The 21,313-nt window shown below is 47.2% G+C and overlaps 1 protein-coding gene across 1 annotated transcript in view; it reads left to right on the top strand.

The window, feature by feature from the left end:
• Nucleotides 1-21,313, top strand: part of ZNF410 (zinc finger protein 410) — a 146,526-nt gene that overhangs the window by 38,303 nt on the left and 86,910 nt on the right. The window contains 2 exon segments of the mRNA XM_029598452.1: nucleotides 995-1,186; nucleotides 2,187-2,346. Of these exon segments, the coding sequence (XP_029454312.1) occupies nucleotides 995-1,186; nucleotides 2,187-2,346 (352 nt within the window).

Genomic DNA, 21,313 nt, shown 5'->3' with positions numbered 1-21,313 from the left:
GCCCTTCGTTAAGGACCTTGGAGTGATCCTTGACCATCAATTAAGTATGAAGAACTACGTAAACTCCATACTTAAAGCCTGCTTTTTCAAACTCAATGTGCTCAAAAAACTTAGACCTCTCCTACACACCCATGATTTCCGTACAGTTATCCAAGCCACCATCACATCCAAATTAGACTACTGCAATGCTTTAGTTATTGGACTCCCCTATTCTACCATTAAACCTCTACAAATGCTACAACACGCTGCAGCGAGACTCATTGCGAAAACCCGCAAATATGACCACATCACCCCCATCCTTAGAGACCTACACTGGCTCCCCATAACATCACGCATTATCTATAAAACACTCACCATAATTCACAAAGCAATCCATACGCACAACTCTAACTGGTTAGACCTTCCTTTTACGCTACCTAACTCCAGTCGACCCACCAGAACGGCAAAATCTGGCACCCTACTTGTTCCCCCCTTGAAGAATGCCCATCTCTCCTCCACACGCAGCCGTGCACTCTCGATTGCAGGTCCCACTCACTGGAATACACTACCGCCGGACATACGCCTCGAACCATGTATGAACAATTTCAAGAAGAAATTGAAAACATGGTTATTCATCCGAGCGTACCCAGAATAAGAAGTCATCAATCCGTGCCAAAGTAGACCACAATAGGCCTACCTCCCCTTTTTTCTCATATTGAGGAACTGTTATGCTATTCTCCATCTCCTCACCTCAAGGAATCTTGTTTTAGTTAACCTGTCTTTCTTAGCTGCCTGTCGTTACCCCACCCCCCCCCCACCACCACCACCACACCCCACCCCCCTACCCCCCCCACCCCCACCCTACCAACCCCACCCACCCTACCCCCCCTCCCAGTTGAATTTCCCTGTTAAAATGTAATTTTCCAAACCTAACTTGTTTACTGTAAACCGACATGATGTCCACAACGAATGCCGGTATATAAAAATGTTTAAATAAATAAATATTCTCTTACAGGCCTTGGACCCTCAGCAGAGCATTTGGTGTTTGTTCAGGATGAAGTGGAAGATTCTGGAAATGATTTCCTATCCAGTGGCAGTGCTGACAATAATACACCGTGGTTCCTTCGAGTTCAGGAATTAGCACATGACAGTCTGATTGCTGCTACTCGAGCACAGTTAGCAAAGAATGCCAAAGCAAACAATATTGGTATGTGATTGCTTTCATTCATTTTTATTATGTCAAAGACAAATGTTCCTTGGGGTTTAGATGACACATCTGATTTGTTAAAGGAGTACCATGCAAATATTGCAAAATAACATTCTTAGTTTAAGATTATAAAAAAGTATAGCATAGAAATGGTTATTAGCTAAAATCAGCAAGGGTTTTCTAATGAGTTTAACAGTACATGAAGATTATTTATCTGTCAGTTTAGCTGGTAGACTCTGCCAATTCTTGAATTTTTCATCTGTAGCCTAGTGCTTCTTGCCAAGTGTTTTTTTTTTTTTTACAGTCTAGAGTCGTATTCCTTTTTGTATTCTTTTTATTTTTTTCTTTTCATGATTATTTTAAAATTATTTTTTTTTGTTTGTTTTTGTTATGCTGATGCCCTTGCTTTTAAAAAGTTGTCTCTTAGGTGATTTTTAAGCTGTTGGTACTATATTCGTACTATACGGTTGTCGGTGTGATGTCTGCATGAGAATAAGATAAGGATAAGCACATCAACACCCTGGTTTACAATAGTGGAAATGATTTAGGAAGAGGAGTTTTCAAAATTATAATCTCATCTAGAATACAGTATTAGAACTCCCAGAGTAAATTTTAGAGATTTTTTTATCCTACTTTCCAAAAGACTGTCTTGAGTGTGTCTGTGTGTATCCTATCCATACCACATTTTCAGGATATATCAGGATGAACATTAGGTTTCTGACAGGGATGGCTTTAATTTTTAATCTTTGCATATATGTGGGCTGCAGATGTGTGCACATCCCAGAAAGTAGGCTCCATTTAGTTCTGGGTGGAACTACTTTTATTTTTCTGTTAACTGAATAATCAAACATATTGTTTATTAATACTGCTGCTTTAAATACCTGACAGTGATAAGGTCAGCAGCTTTCACATACTGTCCAATTCTGTATATGTCCAGAACGATCTTATTTTTTTCTATGGCAATTTTATGCATGTGTTACTGTTCTTTTTTTTTTTCCAGGTGAAAATGTACAAAATTGTTTAGGTGATGGACAGCCGAAAGATCAAAGTCCTATTTTACATACCACAAAGTCTGAGAAAAAGCTGGAGTGCACATTTGATGGTTGTCGTAGAACATTTGTGTGGCCAGCGCATCTTAAATATCACCTAAAAACCCACAGGTGGGCAGTGCTGATTCAGGGCAGCCACAGACAGCATGGCAACTCTTCGCCATGCATGGGTTATGACCTGTGTGTGCACATAGTGTAGGTGGGTAATTTATGCATTTTACTTGCACAGAGAATAGGCGGTGTGTATTGTACTTAGTCAATGTGAGAGAGTGCATAAGGATGTTTACTCAGATTAATAGTATATGTATTCATATGTGGTGTTGTGTGAATATCATGTGTCTCTGAGAGGGCATAGTGTAGTTTAATTGGGTGTGTACAGGTGGATGTGGTTGAAAGAGAAGGAAACGCTGAAGCCCTCTTTAATTATATCAAGAACAGTACATTATCACAGATTAAATAGGCATAAAAGCAGTCCTATAGCCAGATAGCGGTCAAGCAGGCTAGGGCTGACCACCCCAGTGCTGCATTTCATGCATCAGTGATTCCTCAGGAGAAAGAGGGTAAGTGGGCAAAAGGACACATCCTGAAATAGCCTACAACAGGGCTTTTCAAACCTGTCGTCTTAGACACTTGGGTTTTCAGGATAATCACAATTAATATGCAGAGATAAATTTACATATACTGACTCTCTAATGTATAATCACTTAACCACAATGAACAGGCATGAGATAATCTTGAAAATTCAACTGGCTGTAGGCCTTGAGGGCAGATGTGAGAAGTTCTGGCCTATAAGATTATGCACTTGTATTAGTAGACAGTGTGGGGCTATTCATACAGATCTGGGGGCGCTGCAAGCTTATTGAAAATTTTCTTCATTTTAGAGAAGCAACAAAATTTACTTGTCTGTTACTCATTTAACATGTGAAAATATAATTCAATTTACCAGTGTCTTATCTCATGGCATAGTGACAGTTTTGATTTCTGAATATGGCTTTCCTAGCATGTATCAATACTATACACCACTGCTTCAGCGATTAAAACTCTAAATGTAAACAATCATGAGATAAAACTCTATCGCTGATGAAAAATACTTTTGTACTGTTTATGCGATTTTAAGCTTTTTTTAGAATATTTGTTGACACCTAGCATGTAGCCAGATGGACTCAGGACCAATGGATATTGTGCTCTCCTGATAGCAGATGGGAGACGGAATCAGATTTCAAAGCTGACGTCAGCCTACATATACCCATGCAGCATGCTTAGTTCTTCAGTATTTATTTATTTTATTTATTTAACATTTTTATATGCCGACATTCGTTGGGAACATCACACTGGTTTCCAGAGAACAAATAACTTAATATGAACTGGGGGGGAGGCACATTAAATCTAAACTGAGAGAACTACAACATATACCGTATTCTCCGGTGTATAAGACGAGTTTTTAACCCCTGAAAATCTATTCAAAAGTCGGGGGTCGTCTTATAGGGCGTATAATTAATTTATAAGCCCTCCCTGTCTCCAAGACTATCAGAGTGGTAGCGCATCCCTCTGGCCCGCTTTTGTATCCTATTACCGGTTAGGGATGTGAATAGTTATCGTTTTGGGGGAGGGCGGGAAAAACGGCACACAAAAATAACCCCTAAACCCACCCTGACCCTTTAAAACCAATCCCTTAGCTTCCCCCCCCCCCCCAAAAAAAAATAAATCTTTTTTCAGGTACCTGGTGGTCCATGGGGGTCCTGGGAGTGATCTCCCGCTCTCGGGCCGTCGGCTGCCACTAATCAAAATGGCGCCGATGGCCCTTACCATGTGACAGGGTATCTGTGCCATTCGCCGGCCCCTGTCACATGGTAGGAGCACTAGACGGCCTGTGCCATTTTTAAAGATGGCGCCAGCCGTCTAGTGCTCCTACCATGTGACAGGGGCCGGCGAATGGCATGGATACCCTTCTTGGCTGGTTGTTGTATACAAATCCTGCTTGGATTGGTCAGCTCTCCCTGCCTGCCCAGCCCTCCCTGTCTCCAAGACTATCAGAGCAGTAACGCATCCCTCTGGCCCGCCCTTGTATCCTATTTACTGGTACCTCCTTCTCTGCCTCTCAGATCTCGCTCCTGAGGACTGCAGTGAAGCGGCGCAGACGCACATGTGCGAGATCTGAGAGGCAGAGAAGGAGGTACTGGTAATAGAGATGTGAATCGGAACTGGAATCGAGTATATCCCAAACTCTATATTTTAACTAGAAAAGTTGGGGGTCGTCTTATTCGCCCAGTTGTCTTATATGCCGGAAAATACGGTATATCTAATGTTACTTTCCTAGCGTGTAGCAGATGGACTCAGGACCAATGGGTATAGTGTACTCGTGCTAGCAGTTGGAGACGGATCAGATTTCAATCTCACGTCAGCACCTAGTACATATACCCCTGCAGGAAATGCAGAAGCTCAGTATTTTCCGTCTCCAAAGCAGTTAGGAGCTATCTCACGCTCGCTGAGCGTTCTACCAAATTTTAAAGAAAAATCCTACCTGAAGACGAGCCCCGCACTCCTGCGGTGATACCCTCGGGTCCCTCCCCCAGTTGAGTTTCCCGAGGTGATTTCCGTGGTCCCTCGGAGGTAAGAGCCTCGGTCCGGTGGCCGATTCGCGGCAGGGACCCAGCCCCCGAGTGAGAAGGGCGTGGCATAGAGGCAGCCTCGGTCCGGAGCCGTTCGCGGCGAGGACTTAGCCCCCGAGCGAGACGAGTTCGGGCGCGGCTTAGAGGCGGCGGGCGCACTTCCTCGAGCGCAGCAGTGAAGGTAATCACCCTCTCCCCCACAGCCGGAGACCGCCCGGGGTGCAACTGGGAAGCGCCGAAGACTAGGTAAGGCGTACATCCTTTATTTACTAGTCTCCGAGGATCGAGGATTAGCAAAGTCTGCCCATGTGGAGACCCTCCAAGGAGGTCGCCATCTTGCCTGCCTGCTCGCCGTCGCCCTCCGCCCGCTCGAGCGCTCAAAGCTAAGCGCACAAGTTAGCGGGCGCGTATCATAGGCGCCCGAAAATAATTGGGCGCATATTTAAGTTAGGCGCCCAAGGTTTGGGGGCGTATTATAGGCGCTGATAATTGGGCGCGTATTATAGGCGCTGATAATTGGGCGCGTATTATAGGCACAGATTGTTGGGCGCGTATTATAGGCGCACATTAATAATCCTCCGCACATAAGCTTCGCGCATTCTACAAAGCGCATATTTACGGCTGGGAGCGCACCGGCGCATATATATATCTGACGCAATGGATCGCATAAGAGCCCACGCGTCCTCAGAAGCGGCACCTCCAGAGTCAGGCATAATAGCTCTAGGCCTCTGCTCAGCATGCCACCTCAGAGCCGCACAGAATGAGGAAGCAGACGCCCTATGCGCCCAATGTGAGGGAGGCCCTGGGAGCCCCAGGCCACGGCCAGTCTCACCCAAGATTAAGTGCTAGCTCCTCAGGAAACACCCCGGACCTAGCAGGCCTCCCTCAGACGGGGACCCCCAGAGACCTGGCACCCCTCAACTTAGAACCTGCTTCGCTCTCCTGGGTGGAATTATTCAAAGGGATTCACGCCTTTTGTCAGGATGCAGTCTGAGTCCCAAGCGGACACTCGAGGCCTAGGCACAGGCTCCCACCTCCCAGAAGCCCCACCTATGGGGACACGGATTACTCCGAGGAAGAAGTCGAGCCCCTCGAGGAGGGGGAACTTCTCTCGGGGACAGAGCCGCATCGAACCATGAGACGCTTCTTCGTAAAGGAGGATCCTTCGGACCTGGTGTATCAATGCCTATCAGAACTCGCTATCCCGAGTCAAGGCACCCCGGGGGAACCTACAATGAACCCCCTGCTAGAGGGCCTTTGACAGAAGGCCCACCACTTCCCCCTCCTACAGGCAGCACAACAGCTAATCGACCTGGAGTGGAATGCGCCAGAGTCCTCTTTCAAAGGGAGTCGAGCCTTATCCACCATGTACCCCCTGGACCCAGCGACCAAGGAGCTGCTAGCGTGCCCCAAAGAGGACGCCATAGTTTGCGCAATCGCTAAACGCACCACCATACCAGTGGAGGGAGGGGTGGCCCTCAAGGACACACATGACCGGTGCCTGGAAGCCATACTGAAACAATCCTTTGAGGTGGCAGCCATGTCCCTACAAATTGCAGCCTGCTGCACCGTGGTGACACGTTCCTGTTTATCTCAAGCCAGGAACAATACCCCGGGAGAAGAAATGGAATCTGCTCTCTCGTTCCTCACTGACGCTGCCTCCGATCTGGTACTCACAGCAGCCAGGGGAGTGTCATCCTCAGTGGCAGCCAGGAGACAACTCTGGCTGTGAAATTGGTCGGCCGACGCCTCCTCCAAGACACGCCTAACAAGAATGCCCTTCAAGGGATCCCTCCTGTTCGGCAGCGAACTAGAGAAATTGGCTAACAAATGGAGTGACTCTCAATTACCTCGTTTGCCAGAAGACAAGTCAAAGAGAAACCAGCGCCCCTTTCCCAGGCCATCCAGAGGCAGAAGCTCACAACGCTTCAACCCTTGCAGGAATAGCTACCAAGCACCTCGTCCTCCGGCCAGAAACCAGTCCTTTCGGAATACACAGCAAGAGAGGAACCGGCTCGGGTTCAGGTCCCAGCCGCACCCCACAATGAGAATCAGCCGACCCATCCAAGGGAAGAAGCCATAGGGGGCAGACTAACCCTATTCTACCGCAGATGGGTCGAGATAACTTCGGACAAATGGGTCCTAGCCATAATCCGAGAAGGGTACTACCTGGACTTCCTCCGGACAAGTTCATGGAATCTCCCTGCCACGACCCCCTCAAGAGGGTGGCAGTGGAGGCAACTCTGATCAGACTCCTGACCCTAAAGGCCATAACCCCAGTGCCTGCACGGGAGATAAATTCTGGACATTACTCCATTTACTTCATTGTACCCAAGAAAGAGGGCACCTTCAGGCCCATCCTGGACCTCGTCAGTCAACCGACACCTAAGGGTCCCAAGATTTCGCATGGAAATTCTACGGTCAGTCATACGTGCAATACAGCCAGGAGAGTTCCTCACATCCCTGGACCTGTCAGAGGCCTACTTGCACATCCCAATCCATCAGGAACACCAGCGCTACTTACGCTTCAAGGTCCTGAACCAACACTACCAATTCCGGGCACTACCTTTCGGGTTAGCCACTGCACCGCGGACCTTTACCAAGGTAATAGTAGTGGTAGCGGCGACACTCAGGAAGGAAGGAATCCTCGTCCATCCCTACCTGGACGATTGGCTGATCAGGGCAAAATCACCGGAGGAGAGCCACCGAGCAACCAACAGTCATAACTCTACTAGAAAGCCTAGGATGGGTAGTCAAACAAACAAGAGTTCCCTACAGCCATCGCAGTCGCTGGAATACCTAGGAGTCCGATTCGACACCCAGGAGGACAAGGTCAGCCTGACCCCCATGAGGAGATCAAAGCTGCGGAACAGACTCCAGACCCTGCTGAGCGCCACCCGGCCCACAGCTTGGGATTATCTACAAGTCCTCGGTCTACTGGCATCCACATTGGAAGTGGTACCATGTGCGCGAGCTCACATGAGACCCTTACAGCGCTCACTCCTATCTCGGTGGAGTCCACGATCACAGAACTACACCGTGCATCTACCTCTACCGACCAGAGTGCGGACCCAGCTACGATGGTGGCTACAGTCCAACCACATGAGCTGGGGATCAAGAATATCCTCCCCAACCTGGACCCTGCTCACCACAGATGCCAGTCTAAGTGGATGGGGAGCACACTGCGAAGAGCTAACCGCCCAAGGGCGGTGGAACAAAGACGATTCGGGGTGGAACATCAACCGATGAGAGGCACGGGCATTCAGGTTAGCCTGCCTGCGATTTGCCCACAGACTCCGAAACAAAGCGGTCAGAGTGATGTCGGACAACGCCACCACGATTGCATACCTCAACCGGCAGGGCGGAACCAGAAGCCAACAGGTATCCTTAGAAATAGCCCCCCTGATGACCTGGGCGGAAGCAAATCTCCAGGACATCTCCGCCGTCCTCATCGCTGGGAAGGACAACACCACGGCAGACTTCCTCAGCAGAGAAAGCCTAAACCCGGGAGAATGGAAGCTGTCATCCACAGCCTTCAAGATGATAGTGGATCGGTGGGGGACACCAGACATGGACCTGCTAGCGAACAGATCCAATGCTCAAGTATCCAGATACTTCAGTCGCAGGTGAGACCCTCAGTCACAAGGGATCGACGCCCTGGTACAGACCTGGCCTCCGGGGACCCTGCTATACGCCTTTCCCCCATGGCCCCTGCTGGGCGCAATCATCCACAAGATTCGGCGACACAGAGGCCTAGTTCTTCTAGTGGGCCCCGGACTGGCCAAGAAGACCCTGGTACGCAGACATGAGAAGACTACTGGCAGGGGATCCTTTACCCCTGCCCCCACACAGGGACCTACTACAACAAGGCCCTATCCTCCACGAGGATCCAGCTCAATTCTCTCTTACGGTCTGGCCATTGAGAGGGCCCGACTGAGGAAGAGGGGATACTCGGGGACAGTAATAGATACCCTCCTCCGAGCACACAAGTTCTCCACATCGCTAACGTACATAAGAATCTGGAGAGTATTCAAGCCTGGTGCGAAGATCACAGCACCAAACCACACTCCGCTAAAGTCCCCATAATTTTGGAATTCTTACAGAATGGACTTCAGAAGGGCCTGTCCCTCAACTCAATCAAGGTTCAGGTGGCAGCGCTGTCATGCTACGGTTCCAGGAGCGAGGGCAACAGCATTGCCGCGCACCCGGATGTTTCTCGATACCTGAAAGGGGTCAAACACATTCGCCCACCACTGAAGTGGCCAGTGCCCCTGTGGAACCTCAACCTAGTTTTGGAATTCCTAGCGGGACCCGCTTTCAGACCCCTCCAAGGCCTGTCGCTCCGTCTACTAACCCTGAAGATGGTGTTCTTGCTGGCCGTATGCTCTGCCCACCGCATCTCAGAGCTACAAGCGCTGTCCTGCCGGGATCCGTTCCTTAGAATCACCCCGGGGACCATCCATCTATGCACGGTTCCCTCCTTCCTACCCAAAGTAGTTTCACACTTCCACCTCAACCAAACCATATCATTACCAACCATGGAAGGTTTGAAGAAGTCGGAAGAAGGTCGATCCCTGCGCCATCTCGACATCGGCAGATTGCTATCCAGATACCTGGAAATGTCGGAACCAGTACGAAAGACTGACCACCTGTTCGTCCTTCACAGCGGGAAGAAGCAAGGCGAAGCGGCCTCACGGGCAACCATTGCGCGTTGGCTTAAAGGAGTCATTAAGGCGGCCTACGTAGAAGCAGGAAAACCACCACCTCTACAGGTCAAGGCCCACTCCACCAGAGCGCAGGCGGTCTCCTGGGCAGAAACTAGAATGCTATCGCCTGCCGAGATCTGCAGAGCGGCAACGTGGTCCTCCATCCATACCTTTTCCAGATTCTACCGTCTGGATGTTCAGGCCCGGGAGGACACAGCATTTGCAAGAGCTATCCTAAGCGGACCTCGGGCAGCCTCCCACCCAGTTCGGGAGTAGCTTTTATACATCCCATTGGTCCTGAGTCCATCTGCTACACGCTAGGAAATGGAGAAATTACTTACCTGATAATTTCGTTTTCCTTAGTGTAGACAGATGGACTCAGCAGCCCACCCTCTGCTGCCGTTATACATGGTTGTTCATCAAACCAAGGTAAGCCATGTTTTCCTTTACATAGGGCATCCACCCTGCCGGGTGTCGACGCTTTCCGGTTGAAGATACTGGCGGTCTCCAGCTATATATATATCTTTTAATGTAACAAGTTGTTATAAATGTAAACCGGAGTGAAGGCACTCTGCTATACCTCGGTATATAAAAAATGCTAAATAAAAATAAAAAATAGTCAATCAACCAGTTCAATTAATCCAAATTGTTACGTTGCACCTAAAGTTATCAGAGTTAAACTCAATCAGTCTATCACACATATATCCATAATGCTTTGCAAGGAAGAAACTGAGCTGCTGCACTTCCTGCAGGGGTATATGTACTAGGTGCTGATGTCAGATTGAAATCTGATCAGTCTCCAACTGCTAGCACGAGTACACTATACCCATTGGTCCTGAGTCCATCTGTCTACACTAAGGAAAACGAAATTCAGGTAAGTAATTTCTCCATTATTGTTCTAATGTGAATCATTGTTCTGTTTTTGCTTATGCTGTCTTCTCCTTATCCAATATGCATAATCGTTAATTTAATGCTACTCTATTGTTAATCTATTTTAATTATGCTCCACTTCCATTCTCCTTTCAAAACTGATTTCTGCCAATATTAGCACTGTTTGTTACTCATGTTACCACTATGACCTTATATTTATTATCTTTGCATTTTGTGCCCGGCAAAAGGAAATATCTTTCCTCTTGCACCACCAAGCTACATGTAAACCGATGTGATGTGTTAATCGAACACCGGTATATAAAAAACAAACAAACATGCAAATATCAAGTTTGTAGACTGCAGAAATCAGTCACGAATATCACATATCAGAAGTCAAAAGATGGAGGCGAAGATGGGGATGGGAGGGTGAGGGTGTAACTGTCCGAGGAAGGGAGGGATAAATGAGGAGAGAGAGAGACAGTGTCCTCATTTATCAGTCTCCCATAGCATATGCGGACACTATCCCAAACGAGATTAGTGTAACATAAAGAAGAGAGAAAATTTACCTCTAGGAAGAGAGCCCCGTTTCTCCTGCGGTGAAACCTAACTGTCCCTCCCCCAGTCGAGACTTTCCTGAGGTAGATTCGATATCCCTCAGAAGTGAGCCTTAGTACGCCGGCCGAATCCAGGTGTGGACTTAGCCCCCAGGGTGGCTGAAAGGCAGCGGGTGCAGATTAGAGCGCGGCGGTGAAGGTATTTCCCTCTCCCCCCGCAGCTGGAGACCGCCTGGCACGCAATCGGTAAGCCGAGACCAGGTAAGGTAGAAACCTTTACTTCTAAGCCTCCGGTCTCCAAGGCTCAAACAGCTGTACTGACCTTCCTACGAGGTTTAAATCGGGTTGAGCAGCCTTCCTCTGGCTAGGCCCCGATCTGGTGCGAGAGTCCACACACGTGGAGACCCTCTGGGGGGGGCTCGCCATCTTGCTGCCAGGGTCGTTGGCGCCATCTTCCCCCCTCGCCGTCGGTACACGCGGAATAGGTCAGAAGCCCAAGGCGCCTAACTTGAGCGCGTCTGTAGGGATACATGCTTAACTGCACACACATCTGAGTTGTGTGCAAGCGGCGCACACAACTAGGCCGCACGCATAACTGTGCACATAACTGTGCCATGTGCACAAAGCCTGCCTCCTGCACGAACAACTTGTGCGCACATCCTGTGCTTAACTTCTGCGCTCTCGACACGCACAACTAAGAGCATCCGCGCGCATAACTCTCCCGCACGAACGTTTTTAAGCCCTACATGCGCTCAAACAATGGCACCTCCATCCAAGAAAGCCAAGGGACCCTTCCTTTGCTCAGCCTGCCGCATGAGCTGCGCAGCCTGAATTAGAATCCCTCCTGTGCCAGCAGTGCGAACAGAACCAGAGAGAACCAAATCAACACCTCCCATAGCCAGGAGAGGGATCCAGAACCACTGATGATGGCACCCTGGACCTGACTATGTCCAATTCTGTGCCCCCACAGGAAAGTTCCTCCGGGGCTTCCACTACAATCCCTCCTGGTATCAACATGGACCCAGGAATCTTCTCCTGGGTAGAATTTTTCAAAGGGCTGCAAATCTTTGTCCAGGCACAACCAGCCTCGGCTGTCCACTTGTCTCAAACTCTGCCAGAAGCACAAGCCTTCCCAGCACCTCCCAGGCTCTCGAGACATGCCTCTCCTAACCAAGAGCATCCCGGATGGGGATCCAGACACCTCAGATGAGGAAACTGACTCCCTGGAAGAAGGGGAAATCCCCCAGGGATGGAGCCATACCGGACCATGCTCCGATTCTTCCACAAAGACAAATTACCAGCGCTCGTGTCCCAAACTATGAAGACACTGGGTCTCCCTGGCACAGAACCTACGTCTGAACCGAAAAAGAATCCCATGTTGGTGTACCTCTATAAAGCCTCATGCTATTTTCCTGTGTTTGAGCTCATCAAGGAACTGATTGACCTGGAATGGAATGCTCCAGAGGCCAGTTTTAAAGTGGGACTGGCACTAGAAGCCCTATACCCACTGGAACCCACAGCCAAGGAACTTCTGCGCTTCCCTAAAATGGACGCTATGATCTGTACTGTCTCAAAACGCACCACGATTCCTGTGGAGGGAGGAGTGGCATTGAAAGACGTCCAAGACAGAAGGCTGGAAGCCATCCTTAAGCAGTCCTTTGGTGTTTCAGCAATGACACTACAAATTGCCTCCTGCTGCGCCTTGGTTGGCACATTCCTGTTTGAGCCTCTCCAGAGACGCTACATTACTTACTACTGCGCCGGAGAAGCAATGGAACCTGCGGTCTCCTTTCTCACCAATGCTACCGCAGACCTCGTGCGCACATCATCCAGGGGGTGTTGCCGCTGCAGTGGTGGCCAGAAGACAAGTATGGCTCCAAATTGGCTAATGTGACTTCCAAAGTGAGCCTCACAAAAATGCCCTTAAGGGATCTCTCCTGTTCGGGAGCAAACTGGAGAAATTAGCCAACAAATGGGGCGAAATCCCCAGTACCCATGATTACCCTGAAGTCAGGAAAAAAGAACATATCAGCACTCCTCCCCAGAAGAAACCAAAAGGTAGAGGATCGCAGCAAGTGTATGTTTCTCTGCATAATGTTTATTGTATACTGACTACGTATTTGAAAATAATTAATAAACATTACATTACAAAAAAAGAGAGGAGCAAGCTCAGGGGCAGCCTCCGGCTGTACCCCACAATGAGAAGACGCAGACCCATCCTCAGGAAGAAGACATAGGGGGGCAGACTTACCCTCTTCTACCAAAGATGGGTCGAGAGAACCTCTGACAAGTGGGTCCTAACTATCATTCGAGAGGGTACTCCCTGGAATTCCAAAGCATCCCCCCAGACAAATTTATGACATCATCACCGTGCCACTCCCACTCCAAGAGACTGGCAGTGAAAACTACACTAGCAAGACTACTCAGCCTGAAGGCAAAGGCTCCGGTGCCCAAGTCTCAACAAAATACTGGCCACTATTCCATCTATTTTATCTTTCCAAGAAAGAAGGAACATTCCAGTCCATCCTGGACCTCAAGGCCATCAACAGTTACCTGAAAGTACCACACTTCCGCATGGAAACCCTACGCTCCGTTATAATAGCAGTACAAACCGGGACAATTCTTAACCTCCCTGGACCTATCTGGTCCATCAGGATCACCCGCTCTTCCTGAGCTTTGCATTACTGGGCAATCATTACCAATTTCAGCACTACCCTTTGGACTAGCTACTGCTCCCAGAACCTTCACCAAAATTATGGTGGTAGTAGCAGCGGCACTGAGGAAAGGAGGAGTCCTGGTACATCCTTATCTGGATGTTTGGCTGATCAGAGCTTAGTTTCCGTGACAGAGGAGAGTCGTCACGCAACCACCAGAGTCAAGAACCTACTACAAGAGCTCGGGTGAGTCATGAACACAACCAAGAGCTGCCTACAGCCTTCCCAGTCACTTGGAATACCTGGGAATCTGGTTTGATACCAAGCAGGACAAGGTCTATCTTCCCCCTCCAAGGAGAAGGAAACTGATGGGTCAGTTGCAAAACCTGTTGAATTCAGCTCGCACCAAGGTATGTACCCCACAGAAACCTGAGATCTGCTAATAAAGTTCTACTAACTATTCCTTCTGTTAAATCAGCACGCCTCACTCAGGTAAGAGAGAGAGAGCACTGTCGCTGGCTAGACCTGTTCTATGGAACTCCATGCCACTCGAAATAAGGCTGCAGAGAAATTTGAAACTATTTAAAACTAGTCTGAAAATCTGGCTTTTTAAACAAGCTTTTTACAAAGACAAAGAGGAGGAGGAAACAGTTGAAAGATAAGGAGGATGCACAGAGTAATCAGGTTTTTCTTTTCCTTTAATATCTCCAATTGCATATTAACGCTAGATTTGAACCGCTTGACAGTTTCCCAACCGGCATATAAGCCTTAATCAACACACGGTTTCTATTATTAAAATGTTACATTTTTATGTTGGCACATGTATAATTTGTAATCTATACCAATTATAGTTTTTCCTTATTGTGACTTTCTGTACACCATTGTGATGGTGAATTAACTTAACGACGGTATAGAAGAGTTTTTTTTAAATAAATAAGGTATGGGACTACCTTCAAGCCCTCGGCCTCATGACATCAACTCTGGAGGTTTTTCCATGGGCAAGGGCCCATATGCGACCCTACAACCTTCCCTACTGTCACGATGGAATCCAGTGTCTAAGAACTACTCAATTCGCCTCCAGCTACCCAGAGGTTCAGCATCAGCTTCAATGGTGCCTCAAGAAGAACATCTAAGCAGAGGCATAAACCTATCCCCACTGAACTGGATCTTGCTCACCACAGATGCGAGGGTGGGGAGCCCATTATCAGGAGCTAACAGCCCAGGGACAATGGAACAAAGAAGAGGCGGAATGGAACATAAATCGACTGGAAGCTCGAGCGGTCAGACTAGCCTGCCTGTGATTCAGCCACAGACTCCGAGGCGAGTCCATCAGTCATGTCGGACAATGCAACGACTGTTGCCTACATCAAACCGACGGAGAAACCAAGAGCCAGCAGGTGTCTCTAGAAATAGACCCCCTCATGGAATGGGCTGAAATAAATGTACAAGGGATCTCAGCAAAAGACAATATCTCTGCGGACTACCTCAGCAGAGAGAGCCTAGACCTGGGGGAATGGTCGCTGGCGGACACAGCCTTCCAGCTGATAGTAAATCAATGGGGTCTCCCAGCCATGGACCTACTAGCAACTTGTCGCAATGCCCGGGTCCCCAGATTCTTCAGCCATAGATGAGAACCACAATCTCAGGGAATCGACGCTCTCGTCCAGAACTGACTAGAGGAAAACCTTCTGTATGCCTTTCCACCCTGGCCACTACTGGGCAGGGTCATCCAAAAGATAAGAACACCACAGGGGACTAGTCCTACTTAGTTGTCCTGGACTGGCCAAGAAGACCATGGTACGCGGACATGCGAAGACTATTGGCGGGGAATCCTCTTCGTCTACCACCATGCAGGGACCGATCTCCCACAAAGACCTGGCTCAATTCTCTCTTACGGTTTGACCCATGAGAGGACTAGCCTAAAGAAACGCGGCCACTCAAAAGCTGTGATTGACACCCTGCTTCGGGCACGCAAGTTCTCCACATCTGTCTTACATACGGATCTGGAGAGTATTCGAAGTTTGGTGCGAAGACTGCGGTCTCCTCCCGAGGACAGCCAAGATTCCTACAGGACGGCATGCAGAAGGGGTTGTCTCTCAACTCCCTCAAGGTCCAAGTCACAGCACTGGCCTGTTTCAGGTCCGACGTGGACGGCATCAGATTATCAACTCATCCTGATGTGTCCCGCTTCCTGAAAGGAATCTAAACAACTCTGACCACTAAAGTGGCCAGTGCCTCTATGGAAGCTCAACCTAATACTAGACTTCCTAGCAGGGGAATCCTTCAGACCAACAAACTCCCTGTCTCTACGTCTCTTGACCTTAAGTTAGTGTTCTTGATCGCAATATGCTCAGCCAGGCGCATTTCTGAACTTCAAGCATTATCCTGTTGGGAACCATTCCTCAGGTTCACCCCGAGCACCATACAGCTACGTACGGTACCATCCTTCCTTCTGAAAGTGGATTTCCAGTTCCATATGAACCAGATCATATCCTTACCATCACCAGATGAGCACAGGGATTCGGAAGACTCACGTCTCCTCTGCCACTTGAATGTCTGTAGAATCCTAATCCGATACCTGAAGAGATTGGAATCCTTGCGCAAAACCAACCACTTGTTCGTTCTTCACAGCAGGAAGAAACAAGGGAAGCAGCATCGTGGGGCACCATAGCCCGCTGGATCAAATAAGTAATTAATGCTGCCTACATAGAGGCAGGAAAACAATTACCTCCTACAGGTCAAGGCTCATTCTACATTTGGCAGTCTCCTGGGCTGAAACCAAGCTGCTGTCGCCAGCCGAGATCCGTCGGGCGGCCACATGGTCCTCCCGACACACCTTCTCCAGGTTTTATCGCCTGGATGTTCAGGCCAGGGAAGATACAGCCTTCGCAAGGGCAGCAGTAAGTGGTCCATGGGCAACCTCCCACCAGGTAGGGGAGTAGCTTTTGTACATCTCATTAGTCTTGAGTCCATCTGGCTACATGCTAGGAAATGGAGAAATTACTTACCTGATAATTTTGTTTTCCTTAGTGTAGACAGATGGACTCAGAATCCTGCCCACGGCTGCTCCAGAAACTGAGAACCTCTATTATCAAATCTTAAGATTGAGCAAGTATGGGTAAGCCATGGCCTACCTCTAGTTCAAGACACCTGCAGTTACCCAGGTGTCGGCGTTTGAGTGCACTGGCGGTTTCCAGTCCAAAATTTTTATATATATACATAATCAGTTGAACCAGTTCAAAGTTAATCAAGTATTAAGCAACATATATCCACACTGGCTTTTCGAAGAGAATACTGAAGAGCTGAGCTTGCTGCATGGGGATATGTAGCTTGACGTCAGATTGAAATCTGACTCTGTCTCCCTATCAGGAGAGCACAATACCCATTGGTCCTGAGTCCATCTGTCTACACTAAGGAAAACGAAATTATCCGGTAAGTAAGTTCTCCATTCTCCATGGACCAAAAGAGGCTGAGGATGATGCAGAGGAAATAATATAATTTGCATCACAGATGTGTATTTCAGACTCTATCCTTCATCCTCTTATCCTTTTTATCTCCCACTCCTTTGCCTTTTTCACCTTCCCTTTCCTATTTTGTATCTGTCTGATACACTCATTTAAACAGCACTGCAGATATGTCTGTTCAGGGAGGGTATTAGACCAGGCTCACTATTGAAAGCAGACTCCTCATTCCTCCTGCTCCATCCTTTGATTCTCAACAGACACTGCTCCTAGTGTTTTCCTCTGTTCTTAGCAGGGATGTCTTTGTTGTTTCTCTAAGCAACAGTGACCATCTTTCTCCCACCCTCAAAATAAAAGCTTTTCTTATGCAGCCCTCCTTTCAGCAATGATTGGTGTTGAGTCCCTGATCTACTGATAGCACCACTGGGTCTAGAACACTGTGAAGAATAGATCTAGCAACCAGATACACTGCTGTTCTCAGGGAGGACCCAAAGGGTTATCTCAGGTGATGCAAATAGCATGACTGTGACAGTTAGTTGGCTTTGTGCCAAAGCATTTCTGAGTCTGAGTGGCATAGACTGTCCCCTAGGAATGGACTAGCTAGAAAAAAAACCCCAAACCTTTTATGCTCTACCACTGTTATCTAAAACAGGAACTTGGTGCCCAGGGTCTGTGGGTCACTTCTCAAAACCATAAGACTTAAGTACCACAAAGAGCTCCAAGCACCAGCTTGTTGGAGTGCATCTCACTGCTAACACAGGAAAGTCTTCTGGTCATTTCCTGCCTATTCTGCTACAGGTAAGAGCCAAGGTTACACACTAAATTGCAGCTAGCCATTGTGATAGGAACTGTGTAATTGCCCCTTCCTCAGGAAAGTAGCAAGGTTCCTGAAAATGGGGCACTGCCTGGAATCTGGCAAAATAAAGCCATTTATATAGACTTCTTCAGTCCATCATGTAAGTTTCTACACTTTTGAGTTGCAAAGTCTCTAGTCTGAGCCAGCAGATACAACTTTCTTTACTAGTACACTTCATCTACGCAGATGATGTACAAATTCTCTTCCCCTTCTCTGACTCTCTCCAATCCGCTCTCCAAAATTTATTTATTTATTTATTTTTAATTTTTATATACCGAAGTTCTTGTAGGGACTACAAATCACTCCGGTTTACATAAAACGAAGAACTGCTCAACAGAGAGCGGAGCTTTACATGGAACCGTAGAACATATGGAACAGTATAACTGGTTGACAATTTAACATAATACTAAATAAAGTGATAATAGTTTAACTGGAAATAAATAAAGAAATATAATATTTTATATATAAGAAGTATAACTATTTAACGTAGCAATAAATATAAAAATAAGCAATGCCAAATAAATATATGAAATAAAGTGAATAATATGAAATAAAATATATATATATATGAAATATATATGAAATAAAAATATATATATGAAAAAATATATATGAAATAAAACTGGGATTCATGCCTTACCGCCATCAACAAACTCCTTACAGACATGCATCTTGCCCTCAACCCTCAAAAAACAGAACTCCTTATGTCCTCTAAACTCCCTTTTCCACCTGTTCCCCATCCCACTCTTCCACTACCTTCCACTCACACACCCGCAACCTGGCTGTTCTCCTTGACAACCAACTCTCCTTCAAACCCTACATCAAATCTCTTAAGTGACTGCTACTACAAACTATCAAAAAACTCACACCCCTACTGCATTTCTCTGATTTTCGCACAGTACTCCAGTCTATCATATTCTCCAAAATCGATTACTGTAATGCTCTCCTCCTCGGCCTCCCCTCCAACCACACCAAACCTTTGCAACTCCTACAGAACGCCGCAGCACGTATTCTTTCTAACACCAAAAAAAAGACCACATCACACCCACCCTCATTGAGCTCCACTGGCTTCCAATCCAGTCTCGTATCCTGTTCAAAACACTATCCCCTCATCCACAAGAGCATTACTAATGATAACCTCCACTGGCTCTGCCCCCCTCTCCTTCCTCACTCCTCCACAAGTCCCACCCGTCCTGCCCTTCAAGGAACACTCTGCACTCCCTCTATCAAACCCTACAAACTGATCTCCACAATAAAGAGAGCCTTTTCCCTCGCCGGCCCCACTCTTTGAAACTCCCTTCCTCCAGACCTGCGCACAGAGACATCCACCCCTAAATAAAAAAAAAAAACTAAAAACATGGCTTTTTCTACAGGCCTACCCGTCCGCCAATCCCTCCACATGATTATTAGCTGAAATCTTTGTGACTTTGTTCACTGATTATTTCTTGTAAATTTTTGTAAACTAGTTTTCCTCTCTTGGTTATTGTTTCTTGTTTTTCTCTAACTATATTTACCGTTCCATGTAAAGGCCTTGCCTATTAGTTCTAAGTTAATTGAACACCGATACGATGTGCAAATGGTTGTCGGTATATAAAAATGTTAATAAAATAAATAGTGCTCTACAGCTGACCCCTGTAGTGAATCCCTCTAGGATAGAGGTGGCCAACTCCAGTCCTTGAGAGCTACAAACAGGCCAGGTTTTCAGGATTTCCACAATGAATATGCATGAGATAGATTTATGAACAATGGAGGCAGTGCATGCAAATCTTTCTCTTGTATATTTATTGTGGCTATCTTGAAAACCAGGCCTGTTTGTGGCTCTCAAGGTCTGGAGTTGGCTTCCCCTGTTCTAGGACAAACATCTTACATTTCCCAACTGGTTGGCATCCTCTATGTCATTAGCTCTCTGGCACTCCTGGTGGAATCTGTGTCAAATTAAAAGTGAGCTGGAAAGAATTTCTCTTTCTAGAAAATCGCTGCAAAACTCTGGACGAGGTTTCCTGTATCTGTGACATATATTCTAGGAATAGGGGATTGCTAAGGCTTCTCATACTCTGAACCTACAAAAAAAAAAAACAGGAGGAGAATCCTCCCTATGGATTCTGTTAGTCAGGAACTCATTGAGTGAATGGTTTATAAATGGTCTGTCATTGACGAGTACTTTTGCATCGCAAGTCGTTGAAAAAAAAGATTCATTCCAAAATCACATCTTGAAGTCTCTTCAAAGCTCCACAGGTGGACTTGGCCATCTTAAGGATAGCCAAGAGGTGATTATCCCTGCCTAAAGGATAGTTCCTCTATAGCAGTGGTGGCGAACCTATGGCACGTGTGCCAGAGGGGGCACTCAGAGCCCTCTCTGTGGGTATGCACACCGTCGCTAGGGTTGCCAACCATCCGGATTTTTTCTGGACCGTACAGCTGCACCGCCGTCACTGATTTTCCGACCATCTGCACCTGCGCAGGTCGTCTCCTCCGCCGGCGGTGTACTTTGCCGGGCTGCTGTCTGGCTCTTCTTCCCTGGTGTTGAGCTGGAAAGAATGTCTCTTTCTAGAAAATCTGGCAGATGAAATTTAATGTGGATAAGTGCAAGGTGATGCATATAGGGAAAAATAACCCATGCTATAATTACACAATGTTGGGTTCCATATTAGGTGCTACAACCCAAGAAAGAAGATCTAGGTGTCATAGTGGATAACACATTGAAATCGTCGGTGCAGTGTGCTGCAGCAGTCAAAAAGCAAACAATGTTGGGAATTATTAGAAAGGGAATGGTGAATAAAACGGAAAATGTCATAATGCCTCTGTATCGCTCCATGGTGAGATCGCACCTTGAATACTGTGTACAATTATGGTCGCCGCATCTCAAAAAAGATATAATTGCGATGGAGAAGGTACAGAGAAGGGCTACCAAAATGATAAGGGGAATGGAACAGCTCCCCTATGAGGAAAGACTAAAGAGGTTAGGACTTTTCAGCTTGAGAAGAGACGGCTGAGGGGGGATATGATAGAGGTGTTTAAAATCATGAGAGGTCTAGAACGGGCAGATGTGAATCGGTTATTTACTCTTTCGGATAGTAGAAAGACTAGGGGGCACTCCATGAAGTTAGCATGGGGCACATTTAAAACTAATTGGAGAAAGTTCTTTTTTACTCAACGCACAATTAAACTCTGGAATTTGTTGCCAGAGGATGTGGTTAGTGCAGTTAGTATAGCTGTGTTTAAAAAAGGATTGGATAAGTTCTTGGAGGAGAAGTCCATTACCTGCTATTAAGTTCACTTAGAGAATAGCCACTGCCATTAGCAATGGTAACATGGAATAGACTTAGATTTTGTGTACTTGCCAGGTTCTTATGGCCTGGATTGGCCAC

The sequence above is a fragment of the Rhinatrema bivittatum genome, chromosome 4 (genome assembly GCF_901001135.1).
Source record: "Rhinatrema bivittatum chromosome 4, aRhiBiv1.1, whole genome shotgun sequence".
Taxonomy (NCBI): domain Eukaryota; kingdom Metazoa; phylum Chordata; class Amphibia; order Gymnophiona; family Rhinatrematidae; genus Rhinatrema; species Rhinatrema bivittatum.
Note: the sequence above shows the minus strand (reverse complement) of the source record. Positions and strands in the feature narration are given on the sequence as shown.